The 19,270-nt window shown below is 44.7% G+C and overlaps 1 protein-coding gene across 10 annotated transcripts in view; it reads left to right on the top strand.

Annotated features, from left to right (window-relative positions):
* FRY (FRY microtubule binding protein) overlaps positions 1-19,270 on the top strand; it is a 401,382-nt gene that overhangs the window by 123,787 nt on the left and 258,325 nt on the right. For 9 of the 10 annotated variants that reach the window (XM_064269933.1, XM_064269932.1, XM_064269934.1 and 6 more), the window contains one exon: positions 10,647-10,846. In XM_064269933.1, the coding sequence (XP_064126003.1) occupies positions 10,647-10,846 (200 nt within the window). Of the gene's footprint in view, positions 1-8,912; positions 9,033-10,646; positions 10,847-19,270 lie in introns of those variants that run through there. The other variant, XM_064269937.1, reaches the window with a different exon arrangement.

The following is a 19,270-nucleotide window of genomic DNA, read 5'->3' as shown; positions in this document are numbered from 1 at the left end:
AGCGGGGCTGCCCCATAGGGTTTTTTCCCTAGGCTGTCATCTTTATGGGACCAGACCACCAAGTTTTTGACCCACGAAGCCGCTGGTGGCTTAGAGCTGCCAACCTTTTGGTTGGCAGCCAAGCACATAACCGTTGTGCCACCAGGGCTCCTTCGCTGAACTGTACATGTGAGGAATGTTGAAATGGGAAATGTTTTGTATTTACTACGATAGATAAATGTAGAAAGAGACAGAAAAAGAACGGAGGACAAGGACACTGAAGCTGTTTGTGCAAGAGCCCTCCCCAGGGTCTCCTTGAGGGTCTTCTGTGCTCCTCCCCTCCGGTTTGCCTACAGTGGTAGCTTTTCTGGAGTTAAGGAAGCTTATCAGTTTTGCTGTAGGCAAATGGCATTAAGATCCCTTTTGTCAGTGGATTCAGGGTCCCCTGCTTTGGTTTGCTCTTTATTTACATCAGTGGGTCAGCGTGGTTCCCAGGCCTGCAGCACCTGGAGCTTGTTAGAAATGCAAATTCTCAAGCCCCATCTAGACCCTCAGGGGATGGGACTCCACCTTCCAGATCTCAGGTGCCCCAGGTTCTGATTTACACTGTGAGTCCACTAGTCCTTTCTCAAAACTGACATAAAAATACAGAGATCTTCCATCAACAGATGAATGGATAAACAAATTTGGGGCCGTGCTTGCCCAGTGGTTAAGTGCTCTCTTGCTAACCAAAGGCTCAGTGGTTTGAAACCACCGGCTGCCCTGGGGGAGAAAGATGGGGCAGTCTGCTTCTGTAAAGATTACAGCCTTGGAAACCCTATGGTACAGCTTTACTCTGTCCTATAGGGTCACTATGAGTTGGAATCTACTCAATGGCAACAGGTTTTATTTTTATAAAGAAACGAAGTCCTGATACATGCCACAACATGGATGAACCTTGAAAACATGCTGAGCAAAATAGGTCAGTTGCAAAAGGATGAATATTGTATGATCTCGCTTATATAAAATAAGGAAATACATGGAAACCAAAGATTTCAAGTGCTCCCCCCACCCCCCCCCCCGTGTGGAGAGGAAGGGGAAAGAGTTTTTGCCCAGAGGGCGTTGAGATTGTGTGACCGGTGGTGGAATGATGTGGAAAGGACCTGAAGAATGCCGCCATGTCCCTGATCTGTGCGTGTAGATACTGTTGAGATTGTGTGACCGGTGGTGGAATGATGTGGAAAGGACCTGAAGAATGCCGCCATGTCCCTGATCTGTGCGTGTAGATACTGTTGAGATTGTGTGACCGGTGGTGGAATGATGTGGAAAGGACCTGAAGAATGCCGCCATGTCCCTGATCTGTGCGTGTAGATACTGTTGAGGTTGTGTGACCGGTGGTGGAATGATGTGGAAAGGACCTGAAGAATGCCGCCATGTCCCTGATCTGTGCGTGTAGATACTGTTGAGGTTGTGTGACCGGTGGTGGAATGATGTGGAAAGGACCTGAAGAATGCCGCCATGTCCCTGATCTGTGCGTGTAGATACTGTTGAGGTTGTGTGACCGGTGGTGGAATGATGTGGAAAGGACCTGAAGAATGCCGCCATGTCCCTGATCTGTGCGTGTAGATACTGTTGAGGTTGTGTGACCGGTGGTGGAATGATGTGGAAAGGACCTGAAGAATGCCGCCATGTCACCGATCTGTGCGTGTAGATACTGTTGAGATTGTGTGACCGGTGGTGGAATGATGTGGAAAGGACCTGAAGAATGCCGCCATGTCCCTGATCTGTGCGTGTAGATACTGTTGAGGTTGTGTGACCGGTGGTGGAATGATGTGGAAAGGACCTGAAGAATGCCGCCATGTCCCTGATCTGTGCGTGTAGATACTGTTGAGGTTGTGTGACCGGTGGTGGAATGATGTGGAAAGGACCTGAAGAATGCCGCCATGTCACTGATCTGTGCGTGTAGATACTGTTGAGGTTGTGTGACCGGTGGTGGAATGATGTGGAAAGGACCTGAAGAATGCCGCCATGTCACTGATCTGTGCGTGTAGATACTGTTGAGATTGTGTGACCGGTGGTGGAATGATGTGGAAAGGACCTGAAGAATGCCGCCATGTCCCTGATCTGTGCGTGTAGATACTGTTGAGATTGTGTGACCGGTGGTGGAATGATGTGGAAAGGACCTGAAGAATGCCGCCATGTCACTGATCTGTGCGTGTAGATACTGTTGAGGTTGTGTGACCGGTGGTGGAATGATGTGGAAAGGACCTGAAGAATGCCGCCATGTCCCTGATCTGTGCGTGTAGATACTGTTGAGGTTGTGTGACCGGTGGTGGAATGATGTGGAAAGGACCTGAAGAATGCCGCCATGTCCCTGATCTGTGCGTGTAGATACTGTTGAGGTTGTGTGACCGGTGGTGGAATGATGTGGAAAGGACCTGAAGAATGCCGCCATGTCACTGATCTGTGCGTGTAGATACTGTTGAGGTTGTGTGACCGGTGGTGGAATGATGTGGAAAGGACCTGAAGAATGCCGCCATGTCACTGATCTGTGCGTGTAGATACTGTTGAGATTGTGTGACCGGTGGTGGAATGATGTGGAAAGGACCTGAAGAATGCCGCCATGTCCCTGATCTGTGCGTGTAGATACTGTTGAGATTGTGTGACCGGTGGTGGAATGATGTGGAAAGGACCTGAAGAATGCCGCCATGTCCCTGATCTGTGCGTGTAGATACTGTTGAGGTTGTGTGACCGGTGGTGGAATGATGTGGAAAGGACCTGAAGAATGCCGCCATGTCCCTGATCTGTGCGTGTAGATACTGTTGAGGTTGTGTGACCGGTGGTGGAATGATGTGGAAAGGACCTGAAGAATGCCGCCATGTCCCTGATCTGTGCGTGTAGATACTGTTGAGGTTGTGTGACCGGTGGTGGAATGATGTGGAAAGGACCTGAAGAATGCCGCCATGTCCCTGATCTGTGCGTGTAGATACTGTTGAGGTTGTGTGACCGGTGGTGGAATGATGTGGAAAGGACCTGAAGAATGCCGCCATGTCACCGATCTGTGCGTGTAGATACTGTTGAGATTGTGTGACCGGTGGTGGAATGATGTGGAAAGGACCTGAAGAATGCCGCCATGTCCCTGATCTGTGCGTGTAGATACTGTTGAGGTTGTGTGACCGGTGGTGGAATGATGTGGAAAGGACCTGAAGAATGCCGCCATGTCCCTGATCTGTGCGTGTAGATACTGTTGAGGTTGTGTGACCGGTGGTGGAATGATGTGGAAAGGACCTGAAGAATGCCGCCATGTCACTGATCTGTGCGTGTAGATACTGTTGAGATGGCATGTGTTTTGTGATGCATATTTTCACAGCAATAAAAAAATTTTTTAAAATACTTAAAAAAAATGCAAAGGCATTGCTCAAAGTATCATGCATCTTGAACTAATGGGGTTCAAAGGCATGTGACCCTGCTGCCTAAAATGAGCCAGAGAAAAAAGAAAACAGAGAGGAGGAGAACAGGAAAGGAGCAGGAAGGGAGGAGGGCCGGCGAGGGACAGGAGAACAAGCTGGCTCTCAGCTGGGCTAGCGAGAAAGAGGAAGTTGAAATTCAGGATTATCCTGCCTCTAGGAGGCTACCTGAGCTCCTTTGGTGAGAGGGGACCTTGAAATGTCAGTGTAACCTCATCTTCCTTTGCTCACAGATCTTGGCAGAAATCCTTTCAGGCTCTGCTGACAGTTGCCACTTTGAAAACGGAGGGAAAGTCTGTGTAATTGCATCTTAGCCAATGACAGACATTTATAAAGGAAATCACTGAGGAGCTACTGTTGTTTCTCTCAGATAAAGTGCTGGGAGGCAGAGGAAGAGAGAAAAGAAAACCAGGCAGAGGCCTGTGGTAACTTTCTCTTGATGAAGGGCTTCACTCTCTGCCAGGCAGTCTGCCTTCCGGAGACAAAGGTGAGATGGATTTGAGAGGTCACAGATTGGAGTTAGCGAAGAGAGCTGGTACCTCAAGGGTGTTGCTGCTTGTTAGGATCACAGGCAGTTAAAGATCACATCACAGCAGGGCCTCAGTAGATGGACCCTGACAGGATGGGAGGAAAATGTGGAAAAGAATCTCAAATTCCTTAAAAAAAGAGAGAGAGAGACCTACTGGGCTGGTTGAAACTGGGGAACTCCCCAGGACTATTGCCCTGAGATACTCTTCAAACCTTGAACCGAAACTAGCCCGAGGTCACCTTATAACTAAATAACAGATTGGTGCAAAAAGAAAACAATGAATATTACCCGTGAAGACTGTGATTTTTTAAAAATCCACCTATAAGAGATGAAATGGAATAGGGAAGCCAAGGTTGAGGAGGGAGAGTGTTGACATGTCATGGGGTTGTTAGCCAATGTCATAAAACAGTATGTGTACTGTTTAACGAGAAGTTTGTTCTGTAAACTTTCGTCTAAAGTACAATAAAAATAAATAAACGAAGAGATGAAACGGTCAAACTTACTTAAACACAGAGATCAGAATGTAAGGGAGCAGGGAAACTAGATTAAAGGAAACAAAACCACCAGAACGGAAATAATTAGAATGCTCACGTGCCGTGTAACCAACGTAACCAGTGTCACTGAACAACTCCTGTACAAATTGTTGAATGTGACCCTAACTGCTGTGTAAAGTTCACCAAAAACATAAAATATTATTTAAAATGTCACATCATCAGTACATCTAGAAGAGGATAGCCTTTGGACCTTAGGTGCGGCATTAATCAGATTTCATATATTTTTACAGGGCCTCGATTCTTGACTTTTTTTTTGTACACTTGTCTTTTTCCCCATTGCTGTCGAGTCGATTTTGACTTATAGCAACCCTATAAGACGGAGTAGAACTGCCCCGTAGGGTTTCCAAGACTGTAATCTTTACTGAAGCAGACTGCCACATCTTTTTCTTGTGGAGCAGCTGGTGGGGCTGAACCGCCAACCTTTCGGTTAGCAGCTGAGCAGTTAACCACTGCGCCACCGGGGCTCCTTTAGGAATCTATTTAACCAACCAAACTGGGAGGAGAAAGGAAGACACAGTACTTAGGGGGCACAGAGCTTCTGTTAAGCGCCATAGAGAAACTCAAGAAGGGTTAAACAACGTGTTGATCAATGTGTTGAATGTAATTAAAGTCACTGAACTCTGTACACAGAGATTGTTGAAATGGCAAGTGTTTTGTGACTTATGTATTTACCACTTAAAAAATATTTTTAAAACATTTCGAAGGGTGCATTTGAGTTTTAATATTAAAAAAATTTGGGAAGGAAAACACTTCACGTTATTGAATCTTATGGAAATTAAGCAAACATCATTGTCTCACTGAATACATTTTTTTCCAAGTCAAACATTGTTTCAGAGTATATTTTACCTGATAATTCTTTACTTGGCCTGCTTTAAAATACATGAAATTATTTAGGGATCATCCCTGTCTTTGTTAAGAAATCTTTTTCTGTTGCTCAAACTAATTATTGCTTTTTATCCCAACATTTTTTATTCCTTAATAATCCTTCTCAGAGAAAAATTATTCTTCCTGTCGTTTTTGGAGTTTGTTGTTGTTTTTATCTTCACTGGCTATCTATGATTTTTCAGGGTTTCTGGTCATTTTGGGTATCTGCAATGGCTTTTACAATGCCATTTCTTAGACACCCTCATACACGCAGCGAGCAGTTTATTATTGTCCTGTATGCAGTGTGTGAACAGTGCGACGTGTTCACTCAGTACTTGCATCATCCTTGGTTTGGTATGAAACCTTGGTTCATGAAACGTTCCTATATTGTCAGTAAAAAAAATAAGGCTTGTGGGAAAAGAGGGGTTGAGGGAGGTGTGGGAGGAAGGCATGGTCCTAAAGAAGGATCTTGACTCTTGTTTACTAATGGGGTTTGCCTTCAGAACCTGCAAAGTTAATGAGGTGCTGAGACATGGATGAAAGAACAATTCATATACAAATATGGTGGCATAGTGATTAAGACCAAAAGGTCGGCAGTTCGACTCCACCAGGCACTCACTGGAAACTCTATGGGGCAGTTCTACTCTGTCCTATAGGGTGGCTATAGGGTCGCTATGAATTGGAATCGACTGGACCGCAATGGGTTTGGATTTTTTATGGGTGCACAAAGAGAAGCCCTGGTGGCGTAGTGGCTAAGAGCTCGGCTCCTAACCAAAAGCTCAGCATTTCAGATCCACCAGCTGCTCCTTGGAAACCCTGTGGGGCAGTTCTACCCTGTCCTATAGGGTCACTATGAGTCGGAATCGACTCAACAGCAGCTGGTTTGGTTATTTTGGGTTTGTGCACAAAGAAATCTGATAAATTTTCTCCGGTGTGAAAAGATGACCCATAAAAACCCATTGTCATCGAGTTCATTCCGACTCACAGGGACCCCATGTGACAGTGTGGAACTGCCGCACAGGGTTTCCTGGGCTGTAATCTTTACGGGAGCAGATCTCCAGGTCTTTCTCCCGTAGAGCCGCTGGGTGGGTACGAGCCTCCAACTTTTCAGTTAGCAGCCAAGCACTTAACTAAGGTTACACTGATCTCTAGAAACTCGTTTAAAGTAGACTGTCTTGGATGTCATTTCTGCCTGAGTTTCTAAAAAGAGTACCTGCTTTGGAGGGTTACCACCTATAATCTCAGAAGCACTTTAGGAAAGGAAACCATTTTTTACTTCAAATGATCCAGGTCAGACTTCTGTGATGGGAGCATCAGAGAAAGCATTAAGTGTTTTGAAACGCAGGTTCCGTGCTTGTCTGTCTCTGTGGGCTGCTGACAAAAGCAGGCAAAGAGGTTCTTCTTTTCTCTGCCCTGTGCTTTGTGAAGGGAGGCGAGGTGCTGCGTGTACACTGAGCGTTTGGACTCATCCCATCCACCGGTTGCCCTTGAGTCAAGTCCAGCTCACGGCCACCCCATCGTGTCAGAGTAGAACTGTGCTCCACAGGCGTCTCCGGGGCTGGCTTTTCACAAGTGGATTGCCAGGCCTTTTTTTCCAAGGCACCTCTGGGTGGAATCGAACCACCAGACTTGTGGTTATCAGCCACGTGCATTAACTGTTAGCACCACCCATTTCCTATTTCTTCATTTTTCTGATTCTTAAGTTAAATTTGGGTTTGGATAAAACAAACAAACATCCATTCAGCACCAGCCCCACTTTCTAACTTTGAAAATATAGTTACTTTGCCAACTGAAGATGTGATCCACCCAGAGGCGCCGCAGAAGAAAGACCTGACAATCTACTTCTGAAAAGTCAACCATTGAAAACCCTGCGGAGCACAGTTCTGCTCTGACACGCGTGGGGTCACCAGGAGTCAGAGTTCACTGGTTTGAGCTTTTTTTTTTTAATGTTGCAAGAAAGCAATTTTTCTTTAAGTCAGATTTTCAGAGCAGTAATACCACCATCTCCTTACAGGCTATCATTCATTCATTCACTCATTTATTTCAAAAAAATATTTATTTACTGAATGCCTAGGTTCTAGGCACTTAGATGATAGCAGTGAACAGAGCAGTTGATGGAGCTTCCTTTCCGCAGAGGCAGGGTCACATAATACGCCATTTCATGTACGTGTACACACCTCGCCCACCGCAGAATATTTCAGATTGTAATAAGTTCTAAAAGAAAAATTAAACAGAGTAAGTAGATAGAGAAACCTGCTCTGCTCTATCTGCTCGAAGGTGTTCAGATGTTATAGTTTGGAGCTGCTAACTGAAAGGTTGGCAGTTAGAATCTACCAGCTGCTCTGAGGGAGAGAAGACCTGGTGATCTGCTCCTATAAAGATTACAGCCTAGGAAACTCTATGGGACAGCTCTACTCTGTCTTGTAGGGTTGCTATGAGTGAAAATCAACTTGATGACAATGGATTGGTTGAGGATTTGGCATTTGGCGGAAAGGGAAGAATATAGCCTGCATTCTCGGTGTACAAAAAAATCCAGACACGCGGGCTTGGGCAAGACCTGCTTCTGGAGCCATACCTTCAGCCAGCCCTGTATCTGTCACTTCTGGTGGAGATGAGACTTTGAACCAGCCTACGACGGGCACGCAGATGGTCGGTGTGCTTCTGGAAGGTGAAGAGGGGGGCAGATTTGCTAGCTGGGCACACACAGTAGGGAGCAAGGAAAAGCCCAGGTAGAGAGGAGTATGGTCAAACAGTAACTGTACCCAAAAAGCTAGACAGTGGGGCCTGAGTGGGGCTAGTACAGAACTGGTATGTGTTTGCGTGTGTTAACCAAAACCAAATTTAACTTAAGAAATCAAAAATGTGAAGAAACGGACTTCATCCTTGAGGCTAGGAGTGGTGAGCAGCTTGCCATTTATACACCAGAACATATTTTTACTTCTATTATTTTGAATGGAAATCTTTTAGAAATTTATATCACCCTTTCCCCTGCCTTCTCAAATACAGACAAAAACAAAAAAACAAACCCGTTGCCATCAAGTTGATTCCGACTCATAGAGACCTTATGGGACAGAGTAGAACTGCCCCATAGAGTTTCCAAGGAATGCCTGGTGGATTTGAACTGCCGACCTTTTGGTTAGCAGCTGAGCTCTTAACCACTGCACCACCAGGGCTCCAAACACAGACATAACTATATGTTATTGTTTGGTATCATCAAGTCGATCCTGACTCCTGTGGACCCCACGCGACAGAGAACTGCCCTGTAGGGTTTTCTATGCTGCTATCTTTATGCGAGCAGATAGCCAGGTTTTTCTTCTGCCAGCCGCTGGTTGGCAGCTGAGTGCTTGAACCGTTATGCCACTGGTCCCCAATATAGGTTATGTGTCACACAGCTTTCCTTATGAAAGGCTAGGAGTTGCTCGGATTAATTTCATTAGGAAGAAGAGGGTTACTGGAATCGGGAGCGGCTCTAGCTCAAGGACACTTACTCCATTAACTTTTGCTGTCTCTCCACCTGCTCAGGCTGGGATGTTTGAAACTCAGGATGATGGGTGCTGTCCCCTGGGATCATTTTCTGCTCCGGCGAGGGACTTCGGCAGTTCCCGCCTGCTGAGGCTGGCCACACTGACATATGTCCTCACAGAGATACCTGGCTTTTAAGTAAAAGTGGATAACATTTTCTTATTTTAGCAGTTAATTGGTACTTTGGCCTTCTAAGTGGAAGATTTATCCAAGGGATATTCTGTGTCTGGCTCTCAGCTCTCTGGTTCAAAATAAGGACTGACAGAGCTCACGCTCATAAAAATTCTCTTGTTATTGTTAAGACATTTAGGCCCCAAATTCTGTAAATTATGGGCCAGGGCTTGCACTTACATACAATATCAACCCAGTGATTGCTGTTATCATTAAGTTTATTAAGTCCTACAGCAAACCAAACGGGAGCCCTGGTGGCGCAGTGGTTAAACACTCAGTTGCTAAACGAAAGGTCAGCAGTCCAAACCCACCAGATGCTCCCGGGGAAAAAGATGTGGCAGTCTGCTGCCATAAAGATTGCAGCCTTGGAAACCCTATGGGACAGTTCTGCTCTGTAATATAGGGTTGCTATGAGTTGGAATTGACTAGAACGCAATGGGTTTAGTTTTTTGGGGTTTTTTTTTTTTTTTGGTTTGTGGCAAACCAAAGATAACAAAATAAGTTGTCCTCCAAACAGACTTTTTAGGTTTACATTCTAGTTTTCAAGGAGCCCTGGTCGCTCAGTGGCTAAGTATTCAGCTGCTAAGTGAAAAGATGGCAGTTCTGAGGGAGAAAAGGCCTGGCAGCCTGCTCCCAGGAAGATTCCGGTCTAGGAAGCCCTATGGGACAGTTTTCTCTGTCGCCCAGGGTTGCTGTGAGTCGGAATCCGCTTGCCAGCACCCAACAGCAACATTCTAGTTTTCAGTCTGTGGTGTGGTATCCTTGGCACGTTAGGAAAATATCCTGTGGAGGCTCTGCTTCTGTGTAAGCTGGAGTTCCCAGCTTTGAGAGAGCAGAAGGTAAAGGCGAGGGGGGTTCAAGACTTTATTTGCATGAACTGATTTTGATTTTTTCTTTTTTGGAGACTCCTGAAAGGTAGGACTCCAGAATGGATCACCAAAGACAGAGAGCTCATGTCCAACAGGGAAGCCTGGGCAAGAAATCCTCACCCCTCCTTTTTGTCCCCATAGGCATTTTCTTAGTCCATTTTCAAGGACCCCTGGTGGCACCATGGCTACAGTGCTTGGCTGCTAACTGAAAAGTTGGCAGTTTGAACCCACCAGCTGCTTCCCGGGAGAAAGTTGTGGCTGCCTGTTTCCATAAAGATTACAGCCTCAGAAACACTATGGGCCAGTTCTCCTCTGTCCTGTAGGGTCACTAAGAATCAGAATTGGCTCAACAACAATGCGTTTGGTTTTTTTGGTTTTCTGAGTCCGTTTTCCTGGAACATAAAAAAGAAGCCAAAAAACATCTTAAATGTTGTGGGATTTATCAACTATATTATGTACTCACAAAATTATTTACCTGAAGCAATGTAGTATCTCAAAGTATTGTGAGCTTATCGTATATGACGGAACACAAACATAATGTAATCAGAATAATGGGTTCTGACACCATTTCTAAAGAGGATGGCTAGGTTATGACCGTAAACATGACTTTCTGGATGACGAGTCGTCGCCTTATGTTTATGGTTTAACACAGCCCATCTGAATAGTGATGATGTTATTTGCAGTCAGTAAGAATATCCATTCTGTTTTTCAGCTTCTCCAGTTGGCAACGGTTACATCAAGCCTCCAGTTCCACCCGTTCCCGGCACTCAAAGGGAGAAAGGGCCGCCCACCATGCTGCCCATCAGCGTGGACCCAGACAGCAAGCCAGGGGAATACGTCCTCAAGAGTCTGTTCGTGAACTTCACCACCCAGGCCGAGCGCAAGATCCGCGTCATCATGGCGGAACCCCTGGTGAGTACGGGCGACACACACCCCTCTCGGAGCTCAACTGGACGCGGACCCTGTTAGACTTCCCCACTTCAAGCAAAGGTGGACTGCTTTTTCCTAATTCCCAAAGGTTTTTTGGAATCTATAAGGTGATTTTTCAAGAGATAATAGTTATCCCTCCAAAAAAAAAAAAAATGCCCGTTGCTGTTGAGTTGACCTGACTCATAGCGACCCTCTAGGACAGAATAGAGCTGCCCGTGAGGTCTCCAAGGCTGTGATCTTCACGGAAGCCGACTGCCACGTTTGGCAGCTGATGGGTCTGAACCACCTTCCCTCTAATTAGCAGCGGAATGCACTAACCACTGTGCCACCAGGGTCCCAATGAGATAATAGTTATGGTCCTTGATTTCAGGGGGAAAAAAAGAAACTGAGGGTGAAGGGGCTCTCAAACAATATCCTTAGCAAATACAATTCAGTCGCAGGCTTCCCTGCTGCATTCAGGACTTGTCGTTGTGCTTTGGAGTTGATCCCGACTCATAGCGACCCCATGTGGTGGAGCAGAACTGCCCCATAGGGTTTCCTGGGCTATAACCTTTACCGGAGCAGCTCGCCAGATCTTTCTCCCCTGGAGCCACTGGGTTGGTTCTAACTGCCAACCTTTCAGTTAACAGCCGATTGTGCCACCGGGGCTCGTGGTATTCAGGACTAATAAGAATAATATAGCAATTCAAAGTATTAACCTGAGAAAAATTGTGTTCATGGTCTCTGCAATGAATAAACACTGCGGTCAAAATCTTATGTCAAAAATAAATCGTATAGTCACAATCTTTTGTCCCATTGTCTTTAATAAAGTGTATTTCTGTATTATCTAAATGAGTGAAGACAGTAACAGCTCTTCAAGGGCTGCCTGGACTCCTAGCATGATGACACGTGTGTCCTGGTGTGATGACACGTGTGTCACATGGCCCCAGTGCCTGGCTGCTGGAGGGAGTGTTTTGGTGAGTAGTTCAGAAACACCATTTTCGATTTCTGAATTTGGAAGGCAGGACATTCTGGACTAACCCACTGTTAGGTCCCTGAGTAGGCGGTGGATGCCCGTGGATGTCAGGAGCATCCTTTGCAGATGGTCTTCCCAGAAAACAAGGTGTGCTTCAACCTCCTGTTCATCGCTGTAACAGGGCTCCAGAGACGGAGAAGGAGCCCTGGTCCACAACAGTTAAGCAGTCGGCTGCTAACCAAAAGGTGAGCAGTTCGAACCCACCCAGCAGTTCCACAGAGAAAGACCTGTAAAACGATCTGCTCCTGTAAAGATGACAGCCTAGGAAACCCTATGGGGCAGTTCTACTCTGTCGCGTGGGGCCGCTATGAGTCAGAATCATGTTGATGGCACCCAACACCAACAAAGACAGAGAGCTGAACCTGGAAAGGAGACTCAGGAAGGAAGAGGATCAGTGGCTTCATACTGCTTCATTGCTACCCTTGCTGGGGCCACACACAACAAGAGAAGAGGCATTCAGAGCTGCGTGGCTCTTTCTGTGGAGCCCGTGAAGCCGGCCTTGTACCTCCTGTGGGGAATACTGGGCAAGGGCACGGCGATGCGGGTTTTGCTCTACTGAATCGTAGCTTAAAATAATTAAAACTGAGCCCCCAGTCTGCGTCCCCAAAAATATGCAGATGATGTAGAGCATGGTCCATTAAAAATGACCTTTAGAAGACTCACAACTTGTTGCTTGGGTGTCATCATTCAAGAATATTTGTTAAGTGTGTGCCCGGCTGGATGTTACCAACTTTGCACTTTAAAGATTTTGTTAGATCAGCGGAGGTTATCTGTAAAAATTCTAAAATTATTATGGAAAATGTTTCTTGTTTTTGAAGTTCAAAGCATTTAAACCCACAAATAACACCTTTTTTCCTCTCATTCATGTTTTTATGTTTCTGCTATATTTATTGCTAGTAATAGCTAATATGAGGAGCCCCAGTGGCACAACAGTTAAGCACTCAGCTGCCAACTGAAAGGTCGGTGGTTCGAACCCACCCACCAGTTCCTAGGGGAAAGACCTGGCGACCTGCTTTCATAGAGATTACAGCCTAGGAAACGCTGTGGGGCAGTTCTGCTCTGTCACATGGGGCCACTGTGAGTGGAAGATCCACTCGATGACACCTAACGGCAACAGCAGTACCAAACCTGTTGCTATTGAGTATTCTGACTCCTGTAGGATGGGGTAGAACTGCCCCATAGCGTTTCCAAGGCTGTAATCTTTACAGACAGCGACTGCCACATCCTTCCCCCTCAGAGCAACTGATAGGTTCAAACCACCGACCTTTCAGTTAGCTGCCGAGTGTTTAACCACTGAGTGACCAGGGCTCCTTAACAACAATGGCTAATAGGTATTACTCTGGGCCAGGCACTGTGCTGAACTGTTTATCTCAATCTTCATCATAACCTTAAAAATAAAACAGTTGCCGTCAAGTCAGTTCCAACTCACAGCGACCCCACGTGTGTCAGAGTAGAACTGCACTCCGTAGGGTTTTCAGTGGCTGGTGTTACAGACGTAGGTCACTATACCTTTCTTCCAAGGTGCCTCTGGGTGGCCTGGAGCCACTGACCTTTCGGTTGGCCACTGAGCACATTAACCATTTGCACCACCAAGGAACTCCATGATGACTGTCATCCTGGTCGTTCTCCTGTGCCATCGAGTTGATTTAAGTAGATGTAATTTATATCTCCACTTTATAGGCAGGAGGTTTTGGCACAGAGGGGGTTAAGGAATTGGTGAAGGTCACACAGCTGTTGATTCGAACTCCAGCTGGGTGGCTCCAGAGCCCACGTCTGAACTACCCTACCCTCCATTGCCCGTCTTTGCATGGCCATCTTGTAGGGAAGGTCAATTTTCTTAAGACAGGTCAACACAGGGCTGTCCTGTAACTTGAGTCAGCCGAATCGTGTGCTTTAACTCACATTTCCCAAAATGATGCTGAAACTTGGAACCCCGCGCTACGTAAGTCAGACAACGAGGCAGCCCGAGACCTGCTCCCTGGTGAGGGAGGGACTCTGCCTTGGCTGCAGGATAAAAAAAAACCAAGCCATGGAGTCAATTCCAACTCAAAGCAACCCCATATGTTACAGAGTAGAACTGCTCCATAGGGTTTTCTTGGCTTAATTTTTTTTTTTTTTTGATGAAAGTATGTACAGCCAAAGATACAGATTTCAACAATTTCGGCATGAATAATTCAGTGACATTGATTACATTCTTCAAGCGGTGGTACCATTCTCAACATCCTTTTCCAAATTTTTCCACCATCCTTATCCTAAACTCCCTGCCCCCAAGCTTCCCGCCTGACCTTTCCAATTACAAACTTTGTCAATTTGATCTCTAGATAATTCAAAAGAGCACAATGCTCAAAGCAGACAGTTTACTGATTAAGCTAGCCATTTTTTGGTCTAGATTCCATTGCAGAGTTGAAATCCTGTTCCAGGTCAGTGTAATCTTCATGAAGGCAGGTTGTCAGACCTTTCTTCTGCGGCTCTGCCGGGCAGGGTGGGGAGTGTTCAAACTGCCAACCTTTGGGTTAGCAGACAATTGCAAACCATTTGTGCCACCCAGGGACCTGGCTCCAGGGGTAGGAGGCAGTTAAAGAGTGATAAACACAGCGATGATTCATTTCACTCCTTCACAGCAGGCAAGTACAAAACCGCAGGTCAGGGCTCCCTGAAATTGTGTTTCCTGGTGAATTTTACTGAGCAACTGGAAAGGTGAAGAAATGCTTAGAAAACTAAGCCCTGACACCTTTCGAGCCATCTATGTTTCACCTAGTGGCACAGTGGTTAGGTGCTCAGCTGGTAACTGAAAGGTTGGCAGTTCAAACGCACCAACCCTCTGCAGGAGAAAGATCTGGCGATCGGCTTCTGTAAAGATTACAGCCTTGGAAACCCTGTGTGAAAGCTCTGCTCTGCCCTATAGGGTCGCTGTGAGTTAGAATCACCAGCAAAGGGTTTTGTTTGTTCCTGTTATGTTTCCACAATAATAGCTTAAAAACCCAACCCCTTGCCATCAAGTCATTTAGGACAGAGTGGAACTGCCCCATAGAGTTTCCAAGGAGGGGCTGGTAGATTCGAACTGCCGACCTTTTGGTTAGCAGCCAATGCTTAACCACCATGCCACCAGCTTAAGTACTGTTATTTAAAGAATTTATGATGTAAAATAGTTTGGGTTTCACTTTTTTCGTTTTTACTCAGCTTGGAATTTGTTTGGGTGGCATTTTTTTTCCTGGGAGTAAGCATTACGTCTGAAAAACTAATGTGTGCCACAAAAAAAAAAAAAAATTCCTTTAATTAGAGGTAGGAATTTTTGTACCTTTCAATAAGACACCCTAAATATACCCAAACAAGAAAAATTGCAGGAAAAAAAAAGTGGAAGTCACCTTCTTAGCAAATCTTTATTGGGTATGTAACGTGAGGGAATGGCTGAGGAGACATGCGTTGTTTTTAGCTGAAAAAAAAAGTATTCAAGTTTTAGCACTGTTGCTTTTTATAAAACGCGATTGTTGACTCCCCTTGTACGTTTTGGCAGAGATGTAAACTCAGTGCCGTATCCATCCCTTATCTCTTGGGAAAGTATTTGATAGTTTTTGTCCCTTTATTTGCTTACTTATGGGAGGATGAATTCAAGGAGATCCTGTGCCTTGTTATTTGAGTCTAATTAAGTTAATGTGCATTTGGCGTTTTGTTCTGTAGCCATAGCAAGAGGTGTTGTTTTTCATGTATATATAGGGCATTTAAGGAGCCCTGGTGGAACAGTGGTTAAACGCTCAGCTGCTAACCGAAAGGTCAGCAGTTCGAACCCACCAGCTGCTCTGTGGGAGAAAGATGTAGCAGTCTGCTTCTGTAAAGGTTACAAAACCCTTTGCCATGTTGATTACGATTCATAGTGACCCTACAGGACATTGTAGAACTGCCCCATAGAGTTTTCAAGGAGCACCTGGTGGATTCCAACTGCAGACATTTCGGTTAGCAGACATAGTTCTTAGCTCCTACGCCACCAGAGTTTCCCTATAAAGGTTACAGCTTAGGAAACCCTATGGGGCAGTTCTCCTCTGTCACATGGGATCAGCATGAGTCAATCAACTCTACAGGACCTAACAACAACACAATGTGTTTAAACTGGATTCTAGTAAACGCCCCTCCTATTTCTCTTGCCGAGTTGCCTTTATTTAGGAAGACGTTGAAGCCTTTAAAACCTTAAATGTACATGGGTTTGTATTAATTCACAAACTTGTATTTTATTATCTTTAATATAACATATTTTTATGATGGTGGCAAGGGTAATTTTTAAAAATTTAAAGTATAGATTTATTATTTATGGGGCTACTTGTGAACCTGTATTTTGTGTGTGTGTGTGTGTGTTTGTTTTATTTTTAAAATCCTTCAGGATCCCAAAGCAGTTAGACTGTGGGATATGTTATATGCAACATCAAATCATAGTTTTAAAGTTTAATTTATGACTTTCAGATATCCAAATAGCTAACGTTGACGTAAGAAAAGGCAGGAAACAGAATGTCCTGCCAACATCAAATTTTAGATTGTTTTTCTTTGTAAATAACTTTCACTGGTTCAGCAGTATGATTCTTTGTACTCAAAAAATGCTCAGGTTGTGTTCAGTACTGTTTATGGGTAAGTCAATAATTTTATTCTATTTCTGTTGCTTTGTGGGGTAAGTTAATGACATTTGTCCAGTCTCACCGTTTTTCACCTTTCCCAAGCAGAGTGTTCTGAACAAGCTAAATGAGGTCATTTGTTCTATTTTTATATTTTTATTTCAAAACATGAAAAATAAAAAAGATAATGAGCACTGTTCCTTCCAGCACCCCCTCCTTCTCCATGGTTTACATTTTCTTCCAAAGGACCTTTTATTGTAGTTCTTTAAGGAAGAGTTGTTGTTGTTTGCCGTCGAGTGGGTTTCGACTCATAGCGACCCCATAACTGCCCCATATGTTTTCCAAGGCTGTAACCTTTCGGAAGTGGACAGCCACATCTTTCTCCCCTGAAGCGACTGGTGGGTTCAAACTGGCAACTTTTCCTTTAGCAACCTAGTGCTTAACCATTGTACCACCAGAGCTCCTAAGTAAGAGTTAACCCATTGTGGTCACGTTAATTCTGACTCAAGTTGATTCTACTCTAAGAGTAGAACTGCCCCATAGGGTTTTCAAGGAGCAGCTGGTGGATTTGAACTGGGGTTAGCAGCCAAATGTTTAGTTACTGGGTGGTGAATCTCTTGACCTTGTTTGTCAGAAATGTCTTTACTTCCCCCTCACTTACCAGTGGTAGTTTAAATGGGATGAGAATTCTAGATTGACTTTCATTTTCCCTCTCTACTTTTGAACATATCATTTTGCTGTGTTGCGTCTGTCATTGCTGTTCAAAAGTCTGAGGTTGGTCTGCCATTTCTTTGTGGGTTATTTACTTTTCTTTGTTTTCATCGTTGTTCTTGTTGTTGTCTTTGGTGTTCTGCAGTTTCACTAAACTGTCTTTAGTTGTGGATTCCCCCTCCCCACCACGATTGAGACTCTTGTGCTTCTTGAATTGACAATTCACCTTTCATAAGGTTTTCACTGGCCAATTATTTTAAGAAGCAAACCACCAGGCTCTTCTTCCTGGTCTCTTAGTCTGGAAGCTTTGGCAAATCTGCTGCAAAAGACCTCTTCAAAGTGTTAAAGAGCAAAGATGTCACTTTGAGGACTAAGGTGTGCCTGACCCAAGTCATGGTATTTTCAATCATCTCATATGCATGCAAAAGCTGGACAATGGATAAGGAAGACAGAAGAAGAATTAATGCTTTTGAATTATGGTGTTGGCAAGGAATATTGAATATACCGTGGACTGCCAGAAAAGTGAACAAATCTGTCCTGGAAGAAGTATAGCTAGAATGCGCCTTAGAAGCAAGGATGGCGAGACTTTTTCTCATGTACTTTGGACATTTTATCAGGAGGGACCAGTTCCTGGAGAAGGACGTCATGCTTGGTAGAGGGTCAGTGAAAAAGATGAAGACCCTCAACAAGATGGATTGACTCAGAGGCTGCAGCAATAGGCTCAGGGATAGCAACAATTATGAGGATGGTGCAGGACCTGGCAGTGTTTCATTTTGTTGTACATGGAATAACAGAGGATTGGAACTGACTCGATAGCACCTAACAGCAACATCACATATATCTTCTTTTAGATTAGTGTTATATCAGTATTTGTGGGTCTGTACTTGTTTGCCTATGGTGGATTGTTTCTTTATGTGCTTTGAAATTTTTCTCTTTAAGTTCTTTAGTAGGTGTTATGGATTGAATTGTGTACCCCAAAAATATGTGTTATAAATCCTAACCTCTATGCCTGCGGTTATAATCTCATTTGAGAATGGGTCGTCCTTGCTATGTTGTTGTTGTTGTTAGGTGCCGTCGAGTCGGTTCCAACTCATAGCGACCCTATGCACAACAGAACAAAACACTGCCCAGTCTTGTGCCATCCTTACAATCATTGTTATGCTTGAGCTCATTGTTGCAGCCACTGTGTCAATTCACCTCACTGAGGGCCTTCCCCTTTTCTGCTGACCCTGTACTCTGCTAAGCATGATGTCCTTCTCCAGGGACTGATCCATCCTGACAACACGTCCAAAGTATGTAAGACGCAGTCTTGCCGTCCTTGCCTCTAAGGAGCATTCTGGCCGCACTTCTTCCAAGACAGATTTGTTCGTTCTTTTGGCAGTCCATGGTATAGTCAATATTCTTCGCCAACACCACAATTCAAAGGTGTCAACTCTTCTTCGGTCTTCCTTATTCATTGTCAAGCTTTCACATGCATACGATGTGATTGAAAATACCACGGCTTGGGTCAGGCACACCTTAGTCTTCAGGGTGACATCTTTGCTCTTCAACACTTTGAAGATGTCCTTTGCAGCAGATTTTCCCAATGCAATGCGTCTTTTGATTTCTTGACTGCTGCTTTCATGGCTGTTGATTGTGGATCCAAGCAAAATGAAATCCTTGACAACTTCAGTCTTTTCTCCATTTATCATGATGTTGCTCATTGGTCCAGTTGTGAGGATTTTTGTTTTCTTTATGTTGAGGCCTAATCCATACTGAAGGCTGTGGTCTTTGATCTTTATTAGTAAGTGCTTCAAGTCCTCTTCACTTTCAGCAAGCAAGGTTGTGTCATCTGCATAACACAGGTTGTTAATGAGTCTTCCTCCAATCCTGATGCCCTGTTTCTCTTCATGTAGTCCATCTTCTCAGATTAGTTGCTCAGCATACAGATTAAATAGGTGTGGTGAAAGGATACAGCCCTGACACACACCTTTCCTGACTTTAAACCAAGCAGCATCTCCTTGTTCTGTCCAAACAACTGCCTCTTGATCTATGTAAAGGTTCCTCATGAGTACAATTAACTGTTCTGGAATTCCCATTCTT

This window comes from Loxodonta africana, chromosome 17 (assembly GCF_030014295.1).
Source record: "Loxodonta africana isolate mLoxAfr1 chromosome 17, mLoxAfr1.hap2, whole genome shotgun sequence".
Lineage (NCBI taxonomy): Eukaryota > Metazoa > Chordata > Mammalia > Proboscidea > Elephantidae > Loxodonta > Loxodonta africana.
The sequence above is the reverse complement of the archived record's forward strand: the minus strand, read 5'-3'. Positions and strand labels throughout refer to the sequence as shown.